The sequence below is a fragment of the Pelobates fuscus genome, chromosome 6 (genome assembly GCF_036172605.1).
Source record: "Pelobates fuscus isolate aPelFus1 chromosome 6, aPelFus1.pri, whole genome shotgun sequence".
NCBI lineage: Eukaryota > Metazoa > Chordata > Amphibia > Anura > Pelobatidae > Pelobates > Pelobates fuscus.
Genome location: NC_086322.1, coordinates 78,302,599 through 78,327,519, shown reverse-complemented (window position 1 = coordinate 78,327,519; position 24,921 = coordinate 78,302,599). Strand labels below are relative to the sequence as shown.

At 36.5% G+C, this 24,921-nt stretch overlaps 1 protein-coding gene across 1 annotated transcript in view; it reads left to right on the top strand.

Moving 5' to 3' along the window:
• Positions 1 to 24,921, top strand: part of ARAP2 (ArfGAP with RhoGAP domain, ankyrin repeat and PH domain 2) — a 348,358-nt gene that overhangs the window by 75,608 nt on the left and 247,829 nt on the right. The window contains exons 7-8 of the mRNA XM_063457861.1: positions 13,916 to 14,036; positions 14,786 to 14,958. Coding sequence (XP_063313931.1) covers positions 13,916 to 14,036; positions 14,786 to 14,958 — 294 coding nt within the window. The remainder of the gene's footprint in view (positions 1 to 13,915; positions 14,037 to 14,785; positions 14,959 to 24,921) is intronic.

Genomic DNA, 24,921 nt, shown 5'->3' with positions numbered 1-24,921 from the left:
TGGATGTTTTGTGTAGTCATCTAATTACAGTTGTGACACTAACTTCCTCAATGTTCAAAAGTTCTGTTGGGGAAGATGAAGGTATCTTATTCATCCATAGTTCCCACCTACATTTCATGGATCTACTGATCTACTGTAGTTGCCATCAAGCAGGTCGAGGTTCTTACTTCATGTCAAGGAATGGTTTGTTCCAGTAGCTCATTTGCCCTTGTTTCCTAGCATCTGACGCTTAGCTTGTTTTTTGTTTTTTTTTTACAATCTTTATTTTGTGTTCTTACAATTGTAATATACACAAACATTGGCTTTGCAGGTTAACAACATAGAGGTTTAACCCCTTCAGGACCGGCCTGTTTTTGCGATGTTTGTACGTTAAGGACCAGAGCAGTTTTAACACTTTTGTGGTGTTTGTGTTTAGCTGTAATTTTCCGCTCTCTCATTTACGGTTCCCATACAAGTTATATACTGTTTTTTTCACGACAAGAAGGGCTTTCTTTACATACCAGTATATATATTATGTCATATATTGTATTTAAAAAAAATAATAAAATATGGTGAAAAATAAAAAAAAAAACATGTTTTTGGACTTTTACTTGAAAAATCTTTTACTTATCTACAAAAGCTAATGAAAAAAACTGCTAAATAGATTCAAAATTTTGTCCCGAGTTTAAAAACACCCAGTGTTTACATGCTTTATTGCTTTTTTTTGCAAGTTATAGGCCTATAAATACAAGTAGGAAATTGCTGTTTCAATATATATATATTTTAAATGTATCAATAGTGACATTGTTACACCGTTATCTGTCATAAATCCCCGAAACACACCTAACATGTACATATTTTTTAAAGTAGACAACCCAGGGTATTCAAAATGGGGTATGTCCAGTTTTTTTTAGTAGCCACCTAGTCACAAACACTGGCCAAAGTTAGCATTTATATTTGTTTGTGTGTTAAAAATGCAAAAAACGCTAACTTTGGCCGGTGTTTGTGACTAAGTGGCTACTAAAAAAAGCTGAACATACCCCATTTGCAATACCTTGGGTTGTCTTCTTTCGCAAATGGTATGCCATCATGGGGCTAATTCTCATTCCTTGGCTACCATACGCTCTCAAAGGCAACCTAACCAATCTGACAAATTTCAATAAAAAAAAAAAAGTAAAATCAAGCCTTATATTTGACCCTGTAACTTTCACAAACACTATAAAACCTCTACATGTGGGGTACTGTTATACTCAGGAGACTTCGCTGAACACAAATATTAGTGTATCAGAACAGTAAAATATATCACAGCAATAATATCCTCAGTGTAAGAGCTGTTTGTGTGTGAAAAATGCAAAAAACTTCACTTTCACTGACAATATCATCGCTGTGATATGTTTTACTGTTTTGAAACACTAATATTTGTGTTCAGCGAAGTCTCCCGAGTAAAACAGTACCCTCATGTACAGGATTTAGGGTGTCATAGAAAGTTACAGGGTTAAACACAGTGCTAGCAAATTAAATTATCTGTACTTTTGGCCTGGGTTGGCAGGCAGGTCCCTCAAATTGCAATCATTAAAATTACTTAATTAGGTAAAAATATTACATAAATATGCACGTAGAATTTTAATATATATACATATTTATATATTTGACGTCTACGTGTATATTTATGAAATTATTTATGTAATTATGTATGTGGACATATGTATATTTCGTATTATTTTTATTTATTTATTTATACATAGATATATATATCATTACATTCTAAGTATATTTTGATATAAATATATATATATCAATATCAAAATACTGTTAGAATAAAACTGAATATATATATATATAATTTTTTTTTAATTATTAAAAATTATTTTTATTTTTTGTTATTTATTTTTATTAACATATTATTTGTATTTTATAATAATATATATATACCATATATATAGTTATTATATATATTGTATATATTCGTGTGTAATTTAAATATAAGTGTATTTTTATAATTATATACGTATATATAAATATAAAAATACACTTAGTGTGACATTATATATATGATATATATACATATATTATATATAGGTATATATAGATATAATACATGTATATATAGCATATATATACACATATTATTTTTTTTTTTTACACAGATTTTTTTTTTACACTTTATTTTGGATTTTTCACTTGCAGGGAGACTGCCTGTCAGCACAGACAGTCCCCCTGCAGGCAGACACATGGACACCTATTGCGGTCATGTGATCGAGTGATCACATGGCCGTGGGGTCCTGATCTGCCGAAGGGGGACTGCCTGGGCAGACAGGCAACCCCCCTGGACCGGGTGGAGCACTGATCGCCGCCGTGGGACTGACGGCGATCAGGTAAGTAGCCCAAAACCGTTATGACGGTTCAGGACCGTCAGCGGTCCAAACGCACGTTTTACCGCTGACGGTCCTGAACCGTCAGCGGTCGTTAAGGGGTTAAGTGCGCCATTTTTTCCAAGGTGTGCATGGCTATAATATCAATACAAACAGTTAGTAACATTGTGACATTAACAACACATTGATACATGTTGATTACAATTTAACTGGAAAACTTAGAACGTTCTGCATAGCAGTGGCATGGTAAAGGTGCTTGGGCTGTCTGGATGTGCCTTCCAAAATAGCAGAGTCAATGAAATATGTGGACAGTTTGTTAACTAGAAAAATTACAATATGCTGCATATATGATGGTAGCTGGGGCCTAATGCCCTTGTTAGCGATGTCGACTGTAACCTAGTAGCCTCATTAGCCAGTGGCCCCGCTTAGGGGACTTTATGCATTACCATATTATATTGTGAAGTTACGTCAGGGCGTGGTGCCGGTCAGCTGGCAGTAGGTATTGCTAGAGCAGAGAACTATGCCGTGGTAGTCTGGTTGCCATAGAGGACCCAATGCATGCCTACCGCGACTTATGTTAGGTTTGGCACTACAAGTTTTTTTTTGTTTTGTTTTGGCATTCAGATTTTTATTTTCGTTTTTTTAAACAACATTTGTAACAATTGAATATATTTGCAGGTAGGTACATTGAGTAGGAGTAGTCACATAAAGCCCACATATCCATTGCCTGAATTTTGTTATGCCCTGAGTGTGTGTAGCGGTCGGGATTGGACACAGAGCTTGTTAATGCAGGCAACATTCAAGTCAGTATGATTTTCTTGGTTCATGCTCTCATCTAATTATTGAGGTGGGTGGATATCGTTAGGTGTCTTGCCCAGACGCTTACTGGTGAGATGATCTGATCAGGATTAGAAACTCGGTTCCCCAGTTCTAAGGCAGTGACATTACCACTGCGCTAACTATAAATATATTTATTCGTCATCTGTTTTGTAAAAAAATCTTTGAGGTGATAAATAGAAATCCAAAGTCCATATAATTTATTCAAACACACACCCCATTTTTACACAATCTGTTTCAGGAGTACTGGACAAACACTTAAATTGATACCATATAACTTAATGACTGAATAAAAATGTTTTTCTAAAGTCTATTCCCTAATTAAGGAGTTTTACATCATTAATTATTGTGAATTTAAGCTCCAGTTCACATGCTGTATGCACATCTTATTTTGGAGAATGCATCCAACACTAGAAATTAATGTCCCATATCAATGATTTTCTTTTGACCTTAGCATGATTACATATATCAAACTTAATGTTATTAGATGCCCAAGATGATACTTGTCAGGTTTTCTGATGAGAATTATCACAACCCAGCTTTGTGTGGGTCTATTCTGGGCTTTTGTGCACAGACCACATAAAAAGTGTCACTTACGTTTTAAATATAATATTCTTATATTGTAAAAGAAAACAAAAAATAAGCCTTCCTGAAGTAAAGCCTTTATTGCCAATCATATAAGTGCTAGATATGTTTATTTATTCTATGGATGTTTTATTTTAACATCTAATGAAATATTGCATTTGTTTTGATGTTTGAGTTCTTGACCTCAGTTATAGACATATGATGCATTAAGTAACTCAGGCAGAGTGTTGATGAAATATCAAGATTGGCCTGTAAATATAGTGTAGTTTTTTTTCTTCATTATACAGTGTTGATAAGAATAGGACATGATAAATGGTTGTGAGTCTCATGTAATAAAATGTTACTGCAGTAAAAAGAATAAAACAAATGCATATTCTTTTAACCTGACCAATGACACAACTGAACAGGCTAGGTGTATATAGAATAATTTCCAGCGGTGAGGCACTTGTCACTCCAATTCTCATTTAACTCAAAGAAAAGGCAGTTTTCAGGCATTATTGCTTGATTTTGCTGTAGCTGCCCATGCTGTTAAAGGAACACTATAGTCACCTAAATTACTTTAGCTAAATAAAGCAGTTTTAGTGTATAGATCATTCCCATGAAATTTCACTGCTCAATTCACTGTCATTTAGGAGTTAAATCACTTTGTTTCTGTTTAAGCAGCCCTAGCCACACCTCCCCTGGCTATGATTGACAGAGCCTGCATGAAAAAAAAAAACTGGTTTCACTTTGAAACAGATGTAATTTACCTTAAATAATTGTATCTCAATCTCTAAATTGAACTTTAATCTCATACAGGAGGCTCTTGCAGGGTCTGGCAAGCTATTAACATAGCAGGGGATAAGAAAATCTTAATTAAACAGAACTTGCAATAAAGAAAGCCTAAATAGGGCTCTCTTTACAGGAAGACATGCAGGGAGGTGTGACTAGGGTTCATTAACAAAGGGATTTAACTCCTAAATGGCAGGGGATTGAGCAGTGAGGCTGCAGCTGCATGTTCTATACCCCAAAACTGCTTCATTAGGCTAAAGTTGTTCAGGTGACTATAGTGTCCCTTTAATGTGAATCCCTCCCTTGCATGGGAGAATGCTTTATAAGGAGACTGTGTGGATTAAAAGTCAATTCTGCTCCTGATGCTGTGTGTCATCCAGTCATTGGGATCTGTATGGGGATATTCTTGGATTACTTTATTTGCTGAAATTACTGCTTCATGGTGTTTTTACTACTTGTTCCTGAGCCGCCTCACTGGGATCTATAGTGGAGTTAACCTGTGGAAAATCAGGCCTCCGCTACACATCTATATTTCAAAAGCTTACACAAATGTCCTAGTGTGTTTTTAGAGACCTTTCCAACCCCCAGGAGGCCTATGTACAATTGTCCATGCAGGCTCTTGTACTGTATACAGGCCACGAACAACGGAAATACATATTGTATAGTCGCTATACACATTATTGGCTTTAAGCATTTAAGGAACTAAAGGTAAAAACTAAAATGAGGAAGAAGAGTCATATTCTGTTTACTATGATAGTTTTACAGAGATGTATTGCCCCTCATGAAATGTACACTCAAACTAAAAGATAAGATATGTCTCAGTTAAAGGGACACTTTAGTCACCTGAACAACTTCAGCTTAATGAGGTTGTTCAGGTGAGAACTATAGCTCCCTGCAGCCTTTCTCATGTAAACACTGTATTTTCTGAGAAAATAGGCTTGAATACAGTAAGATTTGTACTATATTTATGGAGGCACGAGGGGCCCAGGGGGGCTAGATGGTGGTGTTAACACTATAGGGTCAGGAATACAAAAACAAAGGTTACTTGATTACTAAAAAATATAGCCTTTGTTTAGCCTGTTAAAAATATTATGTGTTTTTCATAACAGGGTTATTGTGATCATGTAACATAGGAAAATTAAATACAAAGATGGTTATTAATTTTATGATCAATTCTTCATGCTTTGCATCAAAGTCTTCACACAAGCTATATGTTTAATAGCATGATTGGAGAATGATTGCAATCAAAACATTTATAATGCTGTACAATATCTGTGCTTCTGTGATCATCTTAAAATATATACCTGTCTGTCTGTTTAATCTGTCTGTAGTTGGCCTTGAAATGTGAGTTGCTATATTAGTCCAATAATGTAGATGCCAAATTATAATGTATTACAATTTATTTTAATACTTTTTTCATTGGACTAACAGAAGTTTGGAGTGATGAGCTTTCGGGACTTTCTCCCTTCATCACATCTAAAGCATACTCAAAGCTTAAGACTTGATAATGGGAGGAAGTCCAGGAAGTTTGCCACTACAAATTTCTGTTAGTACAATAAGAAAAGGTATTGCAATAAAGTGAAAAACTCCTTAATGTGTCTCCTTGTTTGTTCATCATATTTTGGTATCCAGCCTTTTTAGCATTTGAGGTCTAAGATCTTGATTTTACAGCATATTACATGCATACTGTATATAACAACTAAATCCATCGCACCAAAAATAAGAATATAATTATGGACCTAGAAGATGTGTTTTTTCCCTTGTTCTAACAGCATCCTCAGAATCAGAGACTGTGGCCAGGAAAATTATAAATAAAAACAAACAAAACGCATCATATGAGATCTCACTGCTGTTGCTACATTGATATCCAATGTAGACTTCTATCTATGGAGTAAGGGAGAATCAGGGGTATTAGTTGGGTTCTTTTTAATTTCTGAAGGTTCCTAAAAAATTCTGATGATATTCACATAACCTTATTCCCTTTATCTACAACATTGAAATATCCTTTGTTGTGTTAATAAAAGCGTGCTGCATGTCTCTTTAAATTATTATACCACTAAGTTCCTACAAATGTACATTTATTTGCCATTATACAGTTTTACCATAATACAGATCTTTTATTTCCCAGTTGTGTGCTTTAAATGATCTATCTGCCACTTCCACTGGGTTATCAAAAAAGAGTTGTAGGAAACAGTACGGTCCCAATTTAGTATTTTTTGACTATCAAAAATATTAAATCAGTTACAAAAGGTAACCAAAACTATTAAAACAGGTCATGTGTTAGAACATGCATCACATACAAATTGTAATACAGGCATAGTAAACATTAAATGGACACTATAGTCACCACAGCAACTACAACTTAATGTAGTTGTTCTGGTGAGTATAATCATTGCATTTAGGCATTTTCATGCAAACTCTGCCTTTTCAAAGAAAAGGCAGTGTTTACATTGCCCCTAGGGACACCTCCAAGTGGCCACTCCTCAGATGGCCACTGGAGATGCTTCCTAGGGCAGTGCTACACTGTAGGCAGCACTGCTGTTCAGAAACCCCACGATCTGCATGGGGATGCTGAATTTTCCTCATAGAGATGCATTGATTCAATGCATCTCTATGAAGAAGTGCTAATTGACCAAAACAGTGTTTGACCCCACCCCCATTCTGCCTCCCTGCCGATTTTAGCCAATCCAATGCTTTCCCTATGGCTACAAATCGGCAATTCTGATGGTCATTAAGGAGGCAGATGGGGGCGGGGCCAGCACCGGCAGACCCACACGACTCTGGAAATAAGGTGAGTTTTAATTCTTTTTAAGGGGGCAAGCCACCTAAATGGTGGGTTTAACACTAGTTTCAGGAATACATGTTTGTGTTCCTGACCCTATAGTGTTCCTTTAAAAAACAAAGTATTTCACGAACCTTCTTCAGGGCATTGTATGCTGGAACACAATCTATTTGGTTACATTTCTCAACTTGAATTGTTTTACTCATTCCTTTGTACACCAGCTCATTCTTTATAAAATTGGTGTCATTATCTTTATGCAACAAAATAACCCTTGCTTAACCCCTTAAGGACACATGACATGTGTGACATGTCATGATTCCCTTTTATTCCAGAAGTTTGGTCCTTAAGGGGTTAAAGGGACACAGAAGGCACCCAGACCACTTCATTGATGTGGTCTGGGTGCTCTGTCCCTGTCCCTTTTAACCCTGTAATCTGAAACATTGCAGTTTCAGAAAAAATGCAATGTTTACATTGAAGGGTTAAGATTGCTTCTGGTGGCTGTCTACCAGACAGCCACTAGAGGCATTTCCTACTGTTTTATTGAGTTTAACTCCATACAACGTTGCTGGACATCCTCATGCTTTCCTATGGGGAAAACCTAATGCATGCGCATAAGCTTTCTCCTTGTGATGATGCCAGTGGACTTTGGTGCTGGACTCGGGTACAGGTTTTAAAGTGTTTTTAACCCTCTAACTGCCACCAGGGGGACAGTGTGAGTGGCTGGGCAGAGGGACACTATAGTTTTAGGAATACAGCTTTTGCAATGCAGAGTTTGCAATGTCTTCTGCTTAGCTGTGTGAGCTGAGCATCAGACATAAGCTGTAGCACACACAGCCAAAGTAATGGTTTTACAAAAAGTTTCCACTATGTTCTGCATTTTGACCTTCTCGGTTAAATCATAACAATCCATGTTCTCATTAAGTTTATAGAAACTGTTACTAAACGGGGTTAACAGACAGGGCTGAGTTGGACAAAAGCACCCACACAAATCATGATATGATATAAATGGCTTTTTTAATACAGCCGTATTCATGACTAAACGTTTATTTTAGAACATAAATCTAAGGACCGGATAAGGCTCTGAGATACATCAACTAGCAGCCACTGAGATCTGCAATGTTTCTCTAATTGGAATAATAATTCAGCAACCACTTATCACACCTTAGCAATCTCTTTCATGAACAATGTTAATAAACCTAATAAATGTTAATTATTAACAGATCAAATGCTGAGCAAGTTTTATTATCCAAATGAGCAACTAACAGTCATTGTTATATAGATTAATGTCAAACATGTTGTCGTAGCACACACAGCTAAAGTTCATTACATATCACCTAGCAGTATTTAATATTCATTTCACAAATGATGATGAAAAAGGTCACAGATCCTCATAGTTCCATCAAACGGTCGCTTGGGTTATTTTATTTACAACATATTTTGCTGTACTGTAGACAATATAGACACAGCATACAATAATTAATGAAAATATGTGTATGCACACTTAGAGTAAAATCTAAAAATACAGTTATACTCAGGCTTCAGTTTAAAATAAAATTAGATGAAAACTTCACACAAATAAAACCTTGATGGGCCTTATTTATAGCAATTAGAGATACATTGAACTAAAGTAAGAACTAGCTTGGGACTGTTAAAGGGACAAAATAGATTCACTGTCCCCTTAGCCCCGCAGTGTAAAACATTACAGTTTCAGAGAAACTTCCAACTTTCTATTGCAGGGTTAAGACTGCCTCTGCTGGCTGTTTCCCAGATAGCCACTAGAGGCACTTCTTGCTGTTTCACAGAGTTTAACTCCATGAAACCTCACTAGACGTCCTCCCGATTTGCATGTTGACATCCAGCTTCTTCTAAATCCTTATAGGAAAGCATCATTGATTCATACTGGCCATCTGGTTCAGTCTGCTCAATATTTTCCATAGCTCAGTCAAACCATCTAACTTATTATTAGAGAGTCTTATGCTATATATATACAAAATGTGCATAGGAATAAAAGATGTTCTTGATGGTGTGATTGCGTGGACCATTGTAAGGAAATAGTTGTGAGCATCAAGGGAAAAGTTCACAATGGTATTCCATAAAATGCATCTTTAAAAAGTGTGGCCTGCAGAAGTTATAAAAGCAATTTATTTAACTAATCATTCCATACATCCAAGTTCTAAGTTTACTTCTTTCAGTTGCTGAACTACAACTCCCATGATTCTCAGCCTATCTATTTCATTCATAGAATCATGGGCGTTGTAGTTCAGCAATATCTGGAGGGCCAGAGTTTGGGGAAGCCTAGTCTAAGCCGTTTAGAGTAGCTGCCAGGTCCAGCTACTTTCTCTGATACCACTGGCTGAATTTTCTAACACAGAACCAGCAGCTTCTATGTACACAGAAATCTTATGCATTGTATATAATGGTCAAGAATGTTATAAGTGGAATAACAAACTGGGTTTATACAGTTATTCTCTTCTCTAGGAAATGCCACCTAGTATACTAAATGGAAAGTACATGAATTGATAGGTTCATGATAAACTGGGTGCATGATTTAATTGGATGATAAGTCAATAATTATATTGTTTCAATTGATTTTTAATAAAAATGTAAAACTAATTGCTGTCCAAGCAGGCCTTTGATACGTCAGTAATGCAGAACCCAAGTCTTGTTAAAAGTCATCGTGTGCAATTCAGGTGTCATCCGGTATCACAACACAATACACTATATTCCTGCAACGCACACCTTGACATGGTTTGGTGAAGTAACATATTGTCGTTACAAGAAGCATGTATGTGTTCGTATTGCTCTGATAAGCATTGCTCAGAATTCCAAAGTGATAATGTCGTAAAAAAAGAATACTAATAGTAATTCACATACGATTTATGACTTAAACACTTACATAAAGTGTTGTTTACTCCGTTTTAAAGTAAAAATCAAAAGAAAACATGGCCTCGTTATTTGTCAGGAAACAAAGCATATATTGGAAATTATATTAAACTGTCACTTCTCTGGAATACACACCATGTAATAAAACCGTGAAAATCACCAATAACTTGTGTTTACCTTTTTTCATGTAACGCTGCTTTTTTAAATTTATATAAAATTACATCATAATCCAGTTAAGACAAGGCAAAGCCAGGGAAGAAATTGCAGATGAGGAGAAAGAGAAACATTGCTTCATTCCTCCTCTTTTTGTGTGCTTTCTCCAGGCTAACTGCTAGATGCAAAGGAAAGAGCTTATAACAATGATTGGCAGGTGCCCTTAGATAGAGGCGCTCTGTTGCATGATAAAGAGATGTGGATTTATACATTCTTTTTTTTTTTTTTTTTTTCACAGACACCACAAACACATATTTGTTAAATATGGGGATAAGTAAATATAACCGGGACACAGACAGTAGAAAAAACAGGGGAACAGACAGTTCCACTTAACTAAAAAGCTATTAGGTCTACACTTGTTTAGCATTTGCTATAATGGTCCCATATTCTGATTTCACCTTATTTCTCATATGAAAAGCACCTTTACCATTACTATTAAAGGGAAACTATATGGCCAGGAAAACAATCAGTTTTTCTGGCACTGCAGGTCCCCTCTCCCTCCCACCTCCCATCACTGGTTGCTGAAGGGGTGAAAACCCCTTCAGGTCACTAACCTGAGATCTTGCCGGTGTCCCTCGGTGGTGATTTCTTCTCGCCGCCGCTCTTCCCAGTCATTACGTCGGCCGGTGGGTAAGACTGATCCCGCCCACCGGCCGGGGAGATCTAATGCGCATGCGCGGCAATGCCCGCATGCGCATTAGAGCTCCCCATAGGAAACCATTGAAAATGCTTTTCAATGCTTTCCTATGGGGAATTGATCGACGCATGAGGTCGTCACACAGCGTGAGGACATCCAGCGACGCTGTAGCACAGGTTTTCTGTGCTATAGAGCAGGAAGTGCCCCCTAGTGGCTGTCTACTAGACAGCCACTAGAGGTGGAGTTAACCCTGCAAGGTAATTATTGCAGTTTATGAAAACTGCAATAATTACACTTGCAGGGTTAAGGGTAGTGGGAGTTGGCACCCAGACCACTCCAATGGGCAGAAGTGGTCTGGGTGCCTGGAGTGTCCCTTTAACACATGAAAATCCTAGCAGCTATCCTTCAACTACAGAACCCTACAGAGGTTCAGAAACCTTTACCATCTGCTACAACAAGTGATAACTGGAGAATGTGGAACAATGCCATTTATGATAAATCATATGACATCATTGCCACTGGAGATCAACTGTTCATTAGTTAATTATTTGATTTTGCTATGCTCTGCAAAACAATGTAGTATACAATGTGCACAGTATTCTAGAATCAGTCAAAGATAGATGAGATGTACTCATCTCTTTTTCTTCTCTCTCTTTCTTTTTCTCTCTCTCTCTATCTCTCTCTCTCTCTCTCTCTCTCTATATATATATATATATATATATAGATTTATATATATATATATATATATATATATATATATATATATTTACCTTTTAAAATCATGTGCTACACTTTCTGGTTGCAATATCACTATGTTAATTGGATCCATCTGCTGTTAATTAGTTGATATATAGGTCCGAAATGGGTAAAGTAGCCCTTTCTTAACCTTTCCAATGCATTTAATTAAAACTTTACACGTTTCAAAAAACAAAACAAAAAACAGCATACAGCCTGTTTTGCTAACAATTTTATATGCTAAACGGAAGAAAAAAAAAACATGATAAAATTGTCTGCATTGCTACAGAAAACACATGATACCTTTACTAAAAGTGCAGATACACAAACCTTAGGTCATCACATCATTTGGATCTTTCATGCTTGGCCCATTTACCCCAATATAATCTACTTAGACTTATGTATGGCAAAGTATGCATATAAACTGAATTGAATGCAATGGTGGTTTAACATGCTGGGTGTCATACATGTAGCATGTATGCAAAGAACGTATATATACATTTAACTATACATAAACCCTTGTGTCAATTATAGTTTTATTACTGTATATGCTAATCTTTGTCTAATCAGTGTCCTCGGTTACAATTGGAAGAACACAAATGTGCATTGGGCCCTTTGAACATATAGCCTATCTCTTTTCCAAGCTCATTACCCACATACCTTCTGTGTCTTATTTCTCATAGCATGTATTCCCTATGTCCACAGACCCATAGTGCGGGATGTGATTCCCCCCCTATCTCTTAATTTCCCATTAAATTTATCTGTGATTCAGCCTGTCTGTAAAAATTGATTTTATACGGCTGCAGATGGACGTTAGAACACACAAGACCAGAAATACAAATGTATGTTTTATGTTTTAGTCCAGTGTGAAGTTCAGCTCCAGGCCCATGAAGTCTAATCCAGCAAAGGTGGACATTCAATGTTCAGTGTGACAGTCAATAGAAACAAGATACCACATGCCATTCTCAAAAAGGTTTAAAACTGGGTTTTGACAACTAGTTGGGCCACACTTAAGATCTGAAAAGGGGGAAACAGCTATACCTACCCACTCGTTGTCCAGCCCTTATCATATATTTACATGGTTCTGGCTGCTCTAGGGGCAATCTAGAAGCTTAGTGGATAACCCTCCCTGCTTTTGAGAACAAATATGCAATCTTGATATGAAAAGAAAATGTAATATCTTTAATAAGGTAATTGCCTTAATGCATTAAGGAAAGCATTTAAGCAATCATGTAGCACAATGTTAGAATGGGGCTATGAAAAGGACCATTTATTTGGTTTCCATGCCCTTTGCTCTAAATTAATGTTGACTTGCTTCAATTTTGTTCGATACAATTACTCCTTATTCTTCAAACTGTGAGTTTAATTAATTTTAAATAATGGACAGTATTCATTCCAGTAGGTAAATATTCCGATAAAGTCAAACGCATACTTTAGGCCAGTTTCATACAATTTGGATAAAAAGCATGTTAGTCTGATTAAAAATTGAGCCATGGAGTCAGTATTTGATTTAATTGCACTAATCATTTGTTCATTTACGCTAATAGAACATACATTCAAGATTTCAAAAGCATTTTGATAGAAAATTAGATAAAGTGAATTCCGGTCAGAGAAAGGCAAGCATTGGACATACATTAAGCATTAATGAAAATTGACAGTAGATAAAGGCAGCAGAGAGCAAGAATGAAGGAAATTGACGAGAAGAGGTAGATTTAGTCTTCATCAATAGATAGTGATTCAATTATTGTAATTGGGTTGAGTTAGAATACCATTCTAAATGAAAACAAAGCACTTTCATTGCTGCATTTGTGTTTTCACAGTTTGGTTAGCTGTAATGATTTGTTTTAATTTTTGTATTTTTGATAAACAGCTGCTAGGCTAGCACTGTCACTTACAGACTAAAATAGAATTATTGAAGGGAATATGACTGGATGAGTATTTCAAATATGGGCAATAATAGCAGGGGTCTGATATGCAGATAAAATAGAACTGGGTTGATGTTTACAAAAATAATAGAATTAAACAATATTAGCACATTTTTAGATACTCTGATAGTTTGCTTCACAATAAATATTTGTGGACCATAAGTACCTATTATTGCTTTCTGTTTTCACATTTTAGGATGTTTTTTCAAAAGGAAAGATTTATCTGACTGCAATAACAAAATTGGATATAATGGGTGAAAACAAATTTGAAATAGTCACATCACAAAGAACATTTGTTTTTCGAGTGGAAAAAGATGGTAAGTACTTTGAAAAGTACAGTTGGAAAGAAAATCTAAAAGTTTGAAAGATGTAATTACAACCATGATGGCTACTTCTTTGACTCTGAAACAAACAAACAAAAGAACATAAAACCTTCTTGTATGGGTTATGGTACAAGTAGATACCCAGTCCTGGTCTCCCTTGTCCAAGTTTCTTCGAATCACTGCAACTATATGCCCACACCCATAGTCAAATATAAATCACAGGGAAAGTGATGCGTTCCCCACCCTATTTACAGAATTTTAGTGTTTACCTGCTGTACAGGTGCACACTCTGCAAGTTCACTTTCTCTGCTTTGATATTCCACAGGTTCTGTGACCTTTTGTAGCTCTACTAATAAATGCTTCTACGATAGAAGATAAAACCAATTATGATTATATTGTGGTATGCAGATATATTCACATCACAAAATCTAATTTTTGGGCCATTACTTTCCATGCCAAGTCTTTGATAATTTAGTCTTTTTTTCAGTATACATTAAAACTCCCAAACTTGAGCCAAAATTGCTGGATTTAAAAAACAAAAATAATCTCTAAATGTGTTATTGTTCCATCATGACGGCTTTGGCAAAATATGGCAGTTCCCTTGTCAAATCACCACATTGTTTATTGACCTCTATTTGTTCAATTTTTCTGAATAACTTTTCATTTTAATATCCTCCAAAAACCGTATTCAAATTTGTATTTATATGTATGTTTACATTTATTTGTTTGTTTTCACCATTTAGGAGACAGGTGGAATTGGATCAACACAATGCAAAATGCGCTAAAATCGAAACAAAAAAAATATCCTTCTCTTCACCTCAGTGAAAAAAATGGATACCTTGAGTTAAAAGGCTATAAAAACAAAATTTTTACTTTGCTGAGTGAAAGCAAATTATGGATCAGTAAAAGCAAACAGGTATGTTTAAACACCACCATTATTGTACTAGGAGAATCAAGCAAAGCAAAATGTTTCTAAAATTAAATATTGTTATTTGTTCACAAAGTGCTGACATTCTTTTCTAAAAGGAAGAAAAGTTACAATTTAAAGGGTTTGTTTTAGAACACGCTGTGTTAAATGGAATTTTGGAGTTATTTTGCGGTGTGGAATAATTGACATGGTAAATCCACTTTAAAGTTCTGGATGTTTAACTTACTTTATTACAATAAATGCATGAAATTCATGTACGCCTTAAGTACATTTCCCTGACCTTATGTATAAGTACCCCAACGGCTACTGTGGACAGAGTATGCTTCAGTACCATTTTTAATTTATAAGGAAAATGCTGAGGACAGCTAAATGAATAATTGGCAAATTAATGTGGGAATTTAAGTGAAGAGGACTCTGTAAGTTCTGATTTTCTTCCATGTAAATATGCATGTTTATGTGAGTAGTCAGCTCAGAGAAACACTTAAATGCAAATATTGCCAACACTCAGAAACAATCACAAATGGCAAAAACACATACTGGCATTTTACACACAAATGGATTATGACATACATGCTAGCACACAAATGAACAACAACATACACACATTGACACTGGGCATTCAGGGACACTAGCAAGAACACGTGCTGACATTACACACAGATGAACATGGTCATACAGGCATACTGACAACGTACATAAAAACACTCTCAAACCCACAGACCCATATTGCATACCTACAGAAACGCTAACACATGTACTCACTGTTCCAACTTTCAAAGGAATACTGACATTCATTCTAACATGTTAAACACAGGAATAGTGACAAACACGCATACTGATATTACGCACATGCCGGTATAATCACAAACATTACAAATTGACATTGCGCATACACAAACAGGAATACTAGCATACAGACATACCAATTATGCCCACACAGAAGCAATGACAAATATATACAGGATTTATACACACACACAAATCAGCCACAACATTAAAACAACCTGCCTAATATCATATAGGTCCCCCGCATATTGCCAAAACAGCTATTACCGGTAATTATTATTATTATTATTATTATTATTAAGCAGCTATTACCACGGTAATTAGAAATTATATCCCTGTATGTTATGTTTTTGCAAGTATTTAACCAATTGCAGTTTAAAAATCTGTATGGACTCTGATAAAACCACCTCTTCAGGCAGAGAATTCCATGTCCTTATTGCTCTTACTGTAAAAAACACCTTTTCTTTGCCTTTCTTTGAAATCTCCTTTCTTCCAGCCTAAATGTGTGACCTTGTATCCTATGTATAGCCCTGTTTATGAATAGATTTCCAGATAAAGGTTTGTACTGGTCCCGAATATATTTGTATAATGTTATCATATCCCCTCTCAGGTGCCGTTTTTCCAAACTAAAAAGATTTAAATTTTTTAACCTTTCTTCGTAACTAAAATGTTCCATTCCTTTTATCAATTTTGTAGCTTGTCTCTGCCCTTTTTCTAGAGCCATGATATCTTTCTTTAGAACAGGTGCCCAAAATTGCACAGCATATCAAGGTGTGGTCTTACCAGCGATTTATAAAGAGGCAAAATTATATTTTCATCCCGAGAATTTCTGCCCCTTTTTATACATGACAAAACCTTACTGGCCTTAGCAACTGCAGATTGACATTGCATATTGCTGCCTAATTTGTTGTCTATTACAATTCCCAAATCCATCTCGTGTGTGGTTATCCCTAGTTCACTACCATTTAGGGTGTAAATTGCTTGAGCATTCTTAACCCCGAAATGCATAACTTTGCATTTGTCTACGTTAAATTATGTAGGAACACTGAAACCCTCAAAATACACATTGATAGCACACATAAACACAGCAAGATTACAAATGAAAAACCATTTACAAACAGTCAACATAGTTCAACAAGCAAATCATGACATGTACTGATATTTTACAAACTATATTTATTCAATAACAATTACACTTTTAAAGGATTTGTCTGTGAGAGACTATTTTATTTCATAAATGGCTTTTACAATTAAATTATGAAAACTAAATTTGACAGTGTACCTGAAACTCTAAAAAGAGCCCTGTTGTGTGTGATGTCATTTCTGTCACCCCCTCTTAAATGTCAGTGTTTCTCCAGTAAACATGGAGACACTAAATGTAAAGGGAATTAATTGCAAAATGCAGCAAATTTAAATATGAGTATTTTGTGTTTTTTATTATTTTAGATAAATTTGTTTGCATGTTTTCAATGCATTATCTGTGCAATGTTTTAGGTAAAGGGTGGGTCTGTATCAGTCTGGAGTGTTCTTTTTAACCCTCATCATTTGCTGAGCTATGCTGTAGTCCAGTGATTCCCAAACCAGTCCTCATGGCCCACCAACAGTCCAGGATTTATGTATTTCCCTGTTTTATTCCAATAGAGATACTAACAAAACCTGGATTGTTGGTGGGTCTTGAGGACTGGTTTGGGAAATGCTGCAGTAGTCTGTAGTAGAAAGACTTTTAACTCCAAGCATGTAGACAATTTTTTTTTTTAAAAAACTTTTTTTTTTTTTTTTTTGCGGTGCATAGAAAGTTTACAAGCTGGCATGAGGTGCCCTGAAAGCAGTCCTCTAGCATTTTCCACGCCAAACATGCAGGACATATGATAATCAGGCACAATTTTATATTATATTATTGTTAGCTGATGCATATAGTTTTTAACAGTATCGTTGAATTATGTGTAAACCTAGACAGTGCTTAAACCAGGTTGTGTATTATACAGGTTATGCATACATAGAGACAGTAGTTATACCAGTATATTAGTGCCCCTTAGTTATTCGTGGCTCACAGACTAGTTGCTGCATACGTTCTGCTATTGAACTGCAACTAATATTGCTAAATAAGGTGCTTCAATAGACTTTGTCTGCTTGCACTTTAACATTTATAATGAATAGTGAGACTTATGTGGGCTGTGTGGTTTTGCAGTATGCTAGGTTAACTGTTGTGTGAGTGAGTACTTTGTCTGCTTATATACAAGTGCTGCAGGTTGTTTAAGCACACTGCCTGCCACATTTTCCCTAAGTGCTTAAAGCAATTACAATGCTGCAAAGTGGGAAGCTGCTCTAAACATAAAGCAAATTAACGAAAACATTGGTGGTATTAAAAATGTATAAGTAAAAATAAGCACGCTTAGATAACGAGAGTTCTCACAGTTATGCCCAGGCACAGGCTATGAGAGATTTTGTGGGTCAGTTCCTGTGAGATCAGCCGATGCCCGATCCGGAGGCTGTGGTTACACGCCTGATGGTCTCGTTGGGGTTGATGGTCGACCAGGGGTTAACCGGTTGCGAGGCCGGTGTCTTATTTGCCACGGACTCGGAGAACCGTGCCGTTGCTGTGCGCCACAGGGCTCCCATCCCCATCGTGCCTTGTGATTGTCATGCTGCTGCTGCTAATCCAGCGGCCGCTGGGATGTGGGTACTTGCCAAGCTTGGGTCTCACGCCCGGTTTCGGTCGCGGTGGTGCGGAGCTTCGTCGGTCCGGGGGTGGGAATCCTCCCTTGCCCCGGGGTTGTAGGAGAGCCGGTGCTTGTGGTCCATGAGCCTGGGAGCCTGCGTGGTCCAGGGTCGCTCCTTGAGGGGTGGTGCGGTAAGATTTGTGTAGTCGCTTACGTGGTCGCTGTGCTGTTTTCCGCCAGTGTGGCATGCACCTTCGGGTTATACCCTGTGTTTCTCTCCGCCTGGGAGGGCCTGGGCTGTAGGACGCTGGGGTGTGGGTTGTGGAGTTGCCCTGGTAGGTGTCCCCAGTCCTCCGTCCGTCTTTGGCTCCGACCTTAGCAGGTGTTTGTCAGCGCAGGATTTCAGGCTGCATGCAAGCCTCCAATTTTGCCCATAAGCTGTCAAAGATTTTAGTGATAGAGTCTCTTGAGCAATCGTTGGTTACTGCTATGTTTGTTTGGTACCATCGCTTAACTGACACTCTCGTGTCAGGGTGATCCACCATCTTGTGGGCGTCCAACTCCATTTTGTGTAGGGGGTTTGCTGCGTCTATCGTTTGGTGTGGAGGTCGGAGCATCCTGTCCAGTGGGGACCGAGATCTCCCCCATCGGTCCATGGGGGGGAGGGGGGTGAGTGTGGTCTGTACGCTTGGTGCGGTCGGCATCTGGCGGGAAGGTGGCTGTCCGTCCCCCGTGCCTCCGCTAGGCCTCATGTTGCCACTGCAGTTTCCAGTCGAGTTCAGTGTTATGGAAGGTATCGGCAGGTCAGTAGGAGCTTCCTCTGTGTGTTGAGCCCAATTGCAGGTAGGTTCCAGCAAGTGGATTTGGGATTTTCGCTGGTTTTGGGCTCACACTGCAGGACCTCAGGAAACGTGCGACTGATCCGCTAGCTAGTTCGGCTCCGCCCTAAAAACTTGACTTTTTAAGTTAAAACAGCTGACTTCAACAGAGACCTAATTGTTGTCACCCAAGTTTCTTTGAAAATGCAAGTAGGAATTTTCAGATGAGGGGCTAGACCTCTTGTTGCTAGATAATATGGAGCATAATAAGTATATATCATTATTTTATATGTAAATAATACATCTTTAGTTTTCGGTATCAACAAAAAGTTGTACATATTGTGTTTTCTTTTAATTGTACAATGAATTAATCCCACAATTATTTTTACACGTTCCATTTGTCTATTTTTTTTATTTTTTATTAACCTTTCTACTTCAATTTAACCCCTTAAGGACCAAACTTCTAGAATAAAAGGGAATCATGACATGTCACACATGTCATGTGTCCTTAAGGGGTTAAAGGCTATTGCCTGCATTAAGTATCTTTTTTTTTTTTTTTTTTTTTTTAAATAAAAACATATATTTCCAAGTTACTAATTAAATCTATATGTTATATAGTTATGTTGTTATTTTATTTGTTTGCCTATACATTTAAAATATGTGTTTAAATGCCTTCACACTCCAGTTCCAACTTGGTTATCAGCTGTAGGGTCAATACATCGTTTGTGTATTCCTGAAAAATGAAACGATAAGCTTGGTTTGTAGCCCAAATTAGAGATGTGTGATGCTTTGCTTGTTTTCTGTGGAAGTTAAAAAAAGGTGTGCTCTCTGGATAATATTTATGATATATTTTCTTTGCCTAAAGACATGTGCTTTAAAAAAATGTCTACAGTCAACTAAATAAAGTAATGTTTGTGTGTACATAAACAATGGATATTAGGTTTTTAATTTGTATGCGTTTGTTTTAAAGAGTGACTATCAATCCCAGGATTGCAATGCTTTGTTTAAATTGCTCTCCTATATATAATAAATATGTGTTTGTGAGATCTGCTAAAGTTAAAGGGTTACTCAATGATTTCAAGTTGTCATGGTGCCTGGAATACGTATGTGCAGAGTTTAACCCATTAGCTGCTGAAGGTGTAACTTCACCTCCAGCCATGTCATTGCTGTGTCACATAGAATGTCAGTCATTAGTGGTCAGCTGATGTTCTCAGCTTATGAATTACGAAGACTGTGCCCTGCAAAAGTAGTGCGTCATTGGACCATCAAGGAGCATCAGAGCCAAGCAGGACCCACATAAGGGAGCATATCATTGCTAAATGGTTTGCCACATTACCGAGCAATTGGGCCAGGGTATTCCTGTCATCATAACCACTACAGCGGGCTGTAGCTAGGATGAATGGAGTAAACCATTACATGTAGACTAGCATACCATGCAGTATTTACAATATCCTTGAGATGAGTGCCAAATTTGGGCTTCCTATTACTCATTTTTATAATTTTACCCTTTCATGTCATAAAAAGCAAGCTTTTAAATCAGTTATTTAGCATTTAGACCCACCTGCATCAAATATCTGCATGGAATAACTATTAACTAGGAGGGAGATCAAAGTAATGTATTGCTGGGGCGACAAGTCATGTTGGATTCATGCATCAGTTTGAGTTTGGACTAGAAGGTATATGATATTGAGTTTGGAATGCGAGTCTGTGCCTCTATGTTCTGTGAATTCCCTTAGGAACGCTTCAAAACCATTACAACATGCTGGCAATAATTAATAGGGCTGAATGTTAAAGGAACACTATAGTCACCTAAACAAATTTAGCTTAACAAAGCAGTTTTAGTGTGTAGATCATGCCTTTCAGGTTTTACTGCTCAATTCACTGCCACTGCAGCCCTTGCCACACCTCCCCTGGTTATGAGTGACACAGCCTGCATGAAAATAAACTGGTTTCACTTTCAATCAGATGTAATTTACCTTAAACAATTTTATCTTTTGCTCTGTAAGTTGAACTTTAATCAGACACAGGAGGCTCTTGCGGGGTCTAGCAAGCTATCAACATAGCAGGGGATAAGAAAATCTAAATTAAACACAACTTGCAATAAAGAAAGGATAAACTTTAGATTCCTCTTTACAGGAAGTGTACAGGACTCTGCAAGTCACATGCAAGGTGTGACTAGGGTTCATAAACAAAGTTATTTTACTCCTAAATGGCAGAGAATTGCGCAGTGAGGCAAAACTGCTTAATTAAGCTAAAGTTGTTTTGGTGACTATAGTGTCCCTTTAATGTCTAACATTAAAAAACGAGCTTAAGCACCTGTCAGTCAGCATAAGGAGTTCCCCACTACCTGCAAATATATTCGTGAGATAACTATTAACATGAAGTAGATCAAAGTAATGTATTGTTGGAGCAGACAAGTAATTTTGCATTAATATGTGAATAATTTATTGTATTTTGCAGTTTAGCCATTATGAGTATTTCCCCACCAGGTCCATGTTACTTAATTCTATCATTTTTTTTTGCAAATGACATTATTCAGTATTAATCTCCCTTGTTGCCTTTCTAATGTGCAACATATAGATCATTTTCCTATTCCCATAGACTTTTCTATTAAATGTGCTTTTTATGCAGTCAGTCATAAAAATGTACTTTATAATTTCTCACTGACACCTAAATTGTGTCAAGTTTATGACACTTTTATTGGCAAGAGATTGTAGCCATAATGTATTATAGATATAAACTGTGGTCTAGCTATAAAACAGCCAGTGCCAAAGCTCATATGGTTTATCTATTTACTATTTTTTGACGTCAGTCAATAAAATAAGAAAATATTATATATCAATCCATAGTTAGTTTGAAATAAAATATTTTACGTTTTGATTTCCTGCTTAATGTAAAAAGATACTCTAATAGGATGTGTCATCAGTTTGACTTTGTCAAAGAAGTCTGGGCACACAATAACTCAGAAGATAGCAGCTTTTTTGGATCAAAGTTCAAATCAGTGATGTTTCGACTTCGCAATGAGGTCTTTGTAAAGCAAAGACCTCATTGCGAGGTCGAAAGGACGTGATACCCCCCCCCAAAAAATGCTATATTTCGAGCTATTGTGTGCCTAGACTTATTTGGAATACTGTGATTAAAGGAGGTTGTGCTGTCTCCTGTTCATTCCACACCAGTTGTGACTCTGCTGTAGGTGTGCGGTTCCTCTCTGCTGTTTATATATATATATATATATATATATATATAATTTGTGTGAGTTTGGACCAGAAGGTATATGATATTGGATCTGGAGTGAACCTCTGTACTCCGTAGGTTCCTCTTAGGAATGCTACAACTTCATTACATCAAGCTGGCAGTAATTTATAAGGATGGAAGTAAAAGTCTGAATTTATCTTGCAGGAAAAAAAGTCTACACATTTTTAGATCTTGACATGGAGCCTTAAGTTCAAGAATGTGCAATGGGGTCCCCAAACTCATGCCTCATAATATAACCTAATGCTAGGTCCTCGTCACAGTGTCTTCCTCTTCCCATTCCTATGCAGCAGTGCCAGTATGTGACAAATATACATAGCAATAATGCTACCTAGTGCTAGATTGCCTCTTTCCAGAAATCTGCTGTGTCAAAGGGGGATGATAGTGTCTACTGACACAAACAATAATCAAACTTTACATTTTATACTTTGATTCATAAATAAAATCTCAACCCCAATCTGCTACACCGATGTCCCTAAACTAAGTGATAATAGTAGATGTGGTGGAACACACCTATTGTAAATAAAACAAACAAACAAAACAGTATTACAGAATGTTGATTTGCAGGATGTTTCTACCTTAAAAAGTGTTCTTGGAGGGTCTTGTGAGTGCTGTAGGAACGCCTAAACTGTGCACAGATTGTGTAGGTGCTAGTGCAGTTTCTTCTAATGGATTCCATGACAGCAGTGGTTCTCAAACCAGTCCTCATGGCTCACCAACAGTCCATGATTTATGTATTTCCCTGTTTTATTCCAATGGAGATACTAACAAAACCTGAACTGTTGATGGGTCTTAAGGACTGGTTTGAAAACCACCGCATTACAGGGATAAATTGAGCAACTATGAGACCGATTTAATGGAACCAGAATGCATATTCTCAGATAAACTATTGTATTAGCTATTGTATTTGCCCATTTGTCAGCTGAAACATATTTATAAAACGAAGGACAAACTACTTATGTATTACCTGCAATATAATACCTATGATATATATGATTTTAGATAATGGCTCTCAGGTTCACCAAGGAATGGTTCCTGCTGCTTGCTTTTATTATCATTGGTAGCTCTAACATCTTTGGAACTCTTTTCAACATTTCTGTTGTTTCTTCTCCCTTTCTTATACCACAGCCCACACAGAATATGGACTGTGGTAACATGCAATGAATTTGTCAAAATTCTGAAAACAATGCTACAGTAATCATTAATCACAAAAATAAATACAACTTTCTGACAGACAATTCTTTAGAAATTCACTAGGAATTAACTTGAGAACAGTTAGATTACCAATCAATAAAATCAATAATCAGTTTGAGAACTGAATTTTTCAGAAAAATTAAAACACAAGTTCCAACCAACAGTTTGTCAACTTAGCAACATTCTTCCATATCATGTTTAATACGATCAAGTTATTTAACTAGTTCTAAAGTTAATGTGTCATCACAGCTTCTAAAGATAGAATGAGCAGAAACATGGTGAACTCTTCCGATCTGTATTAAGATGAAATCATTCCGAACAACTTGTTTATCTCTTCATCTATTGCACATTTTAAAATGTACAAATGTCCATCTTTAATTATCATGTACTTGATAATCACAATGGAATTTTACAATAATATCACTCTCTATAAATATATGGGTGCATAAAATAATAAAAACTGAAATTCTCCAAAAGTGACAATAGTAATAATATTAAATTTAATCTGACCATTTCATCTTTTCGCTTCCAAAATGTATCTCAACTTTTTAAAACATATAGATGTTTATGGTAACAAATCATAATTTATTTTTGTTTGTGATTACATACTACTTTACATTAAAACAAGGCAATGACAAAAAAAAGCATATCTCGTATATTAGAGTAAAATGTGATTTTATATGAATCAACCAAATGCTGCAATAAGGTATCATTGACACTAGAGGGCAATGTTGCATCATACAGGAATTCTACACAGCAGAAGCATGTAATAACACAGAAAATTCACAAAGGGATGAGCTAATACTCTTCTTATATTGGCACTCACATCCATGCTAGAACTACTCCCATTGTGATTTATAGAGCTTTATTATGACTGCAGTGCTAAAACTTACCTAGTGTTAAAATAAGAACACATCACACTGAATTCTATTAACTCGACTGAAGAAAAAAAACTGTGATTCCATATATTGTGCTTTGTTACGATTTTCTCAACCAGCTCTCTTGAAATCTAATTCCCTGCACAGTATTTTCATATATGTGTAACCCCTGTAAATCAGGCATATGACACAATTATCAATTGATCGGGTATATTAATAATGTATTTAATGAGATTTCATTGCAGTAAAACATGCTGGCATGATTTTCTAATTGTATGATAAAGAATCGTTTACTGGAATCATTAATACTCTATCTTACCCTTGAAAAATATAATTATTCATATTCCCTCCCTTAGAACAGAG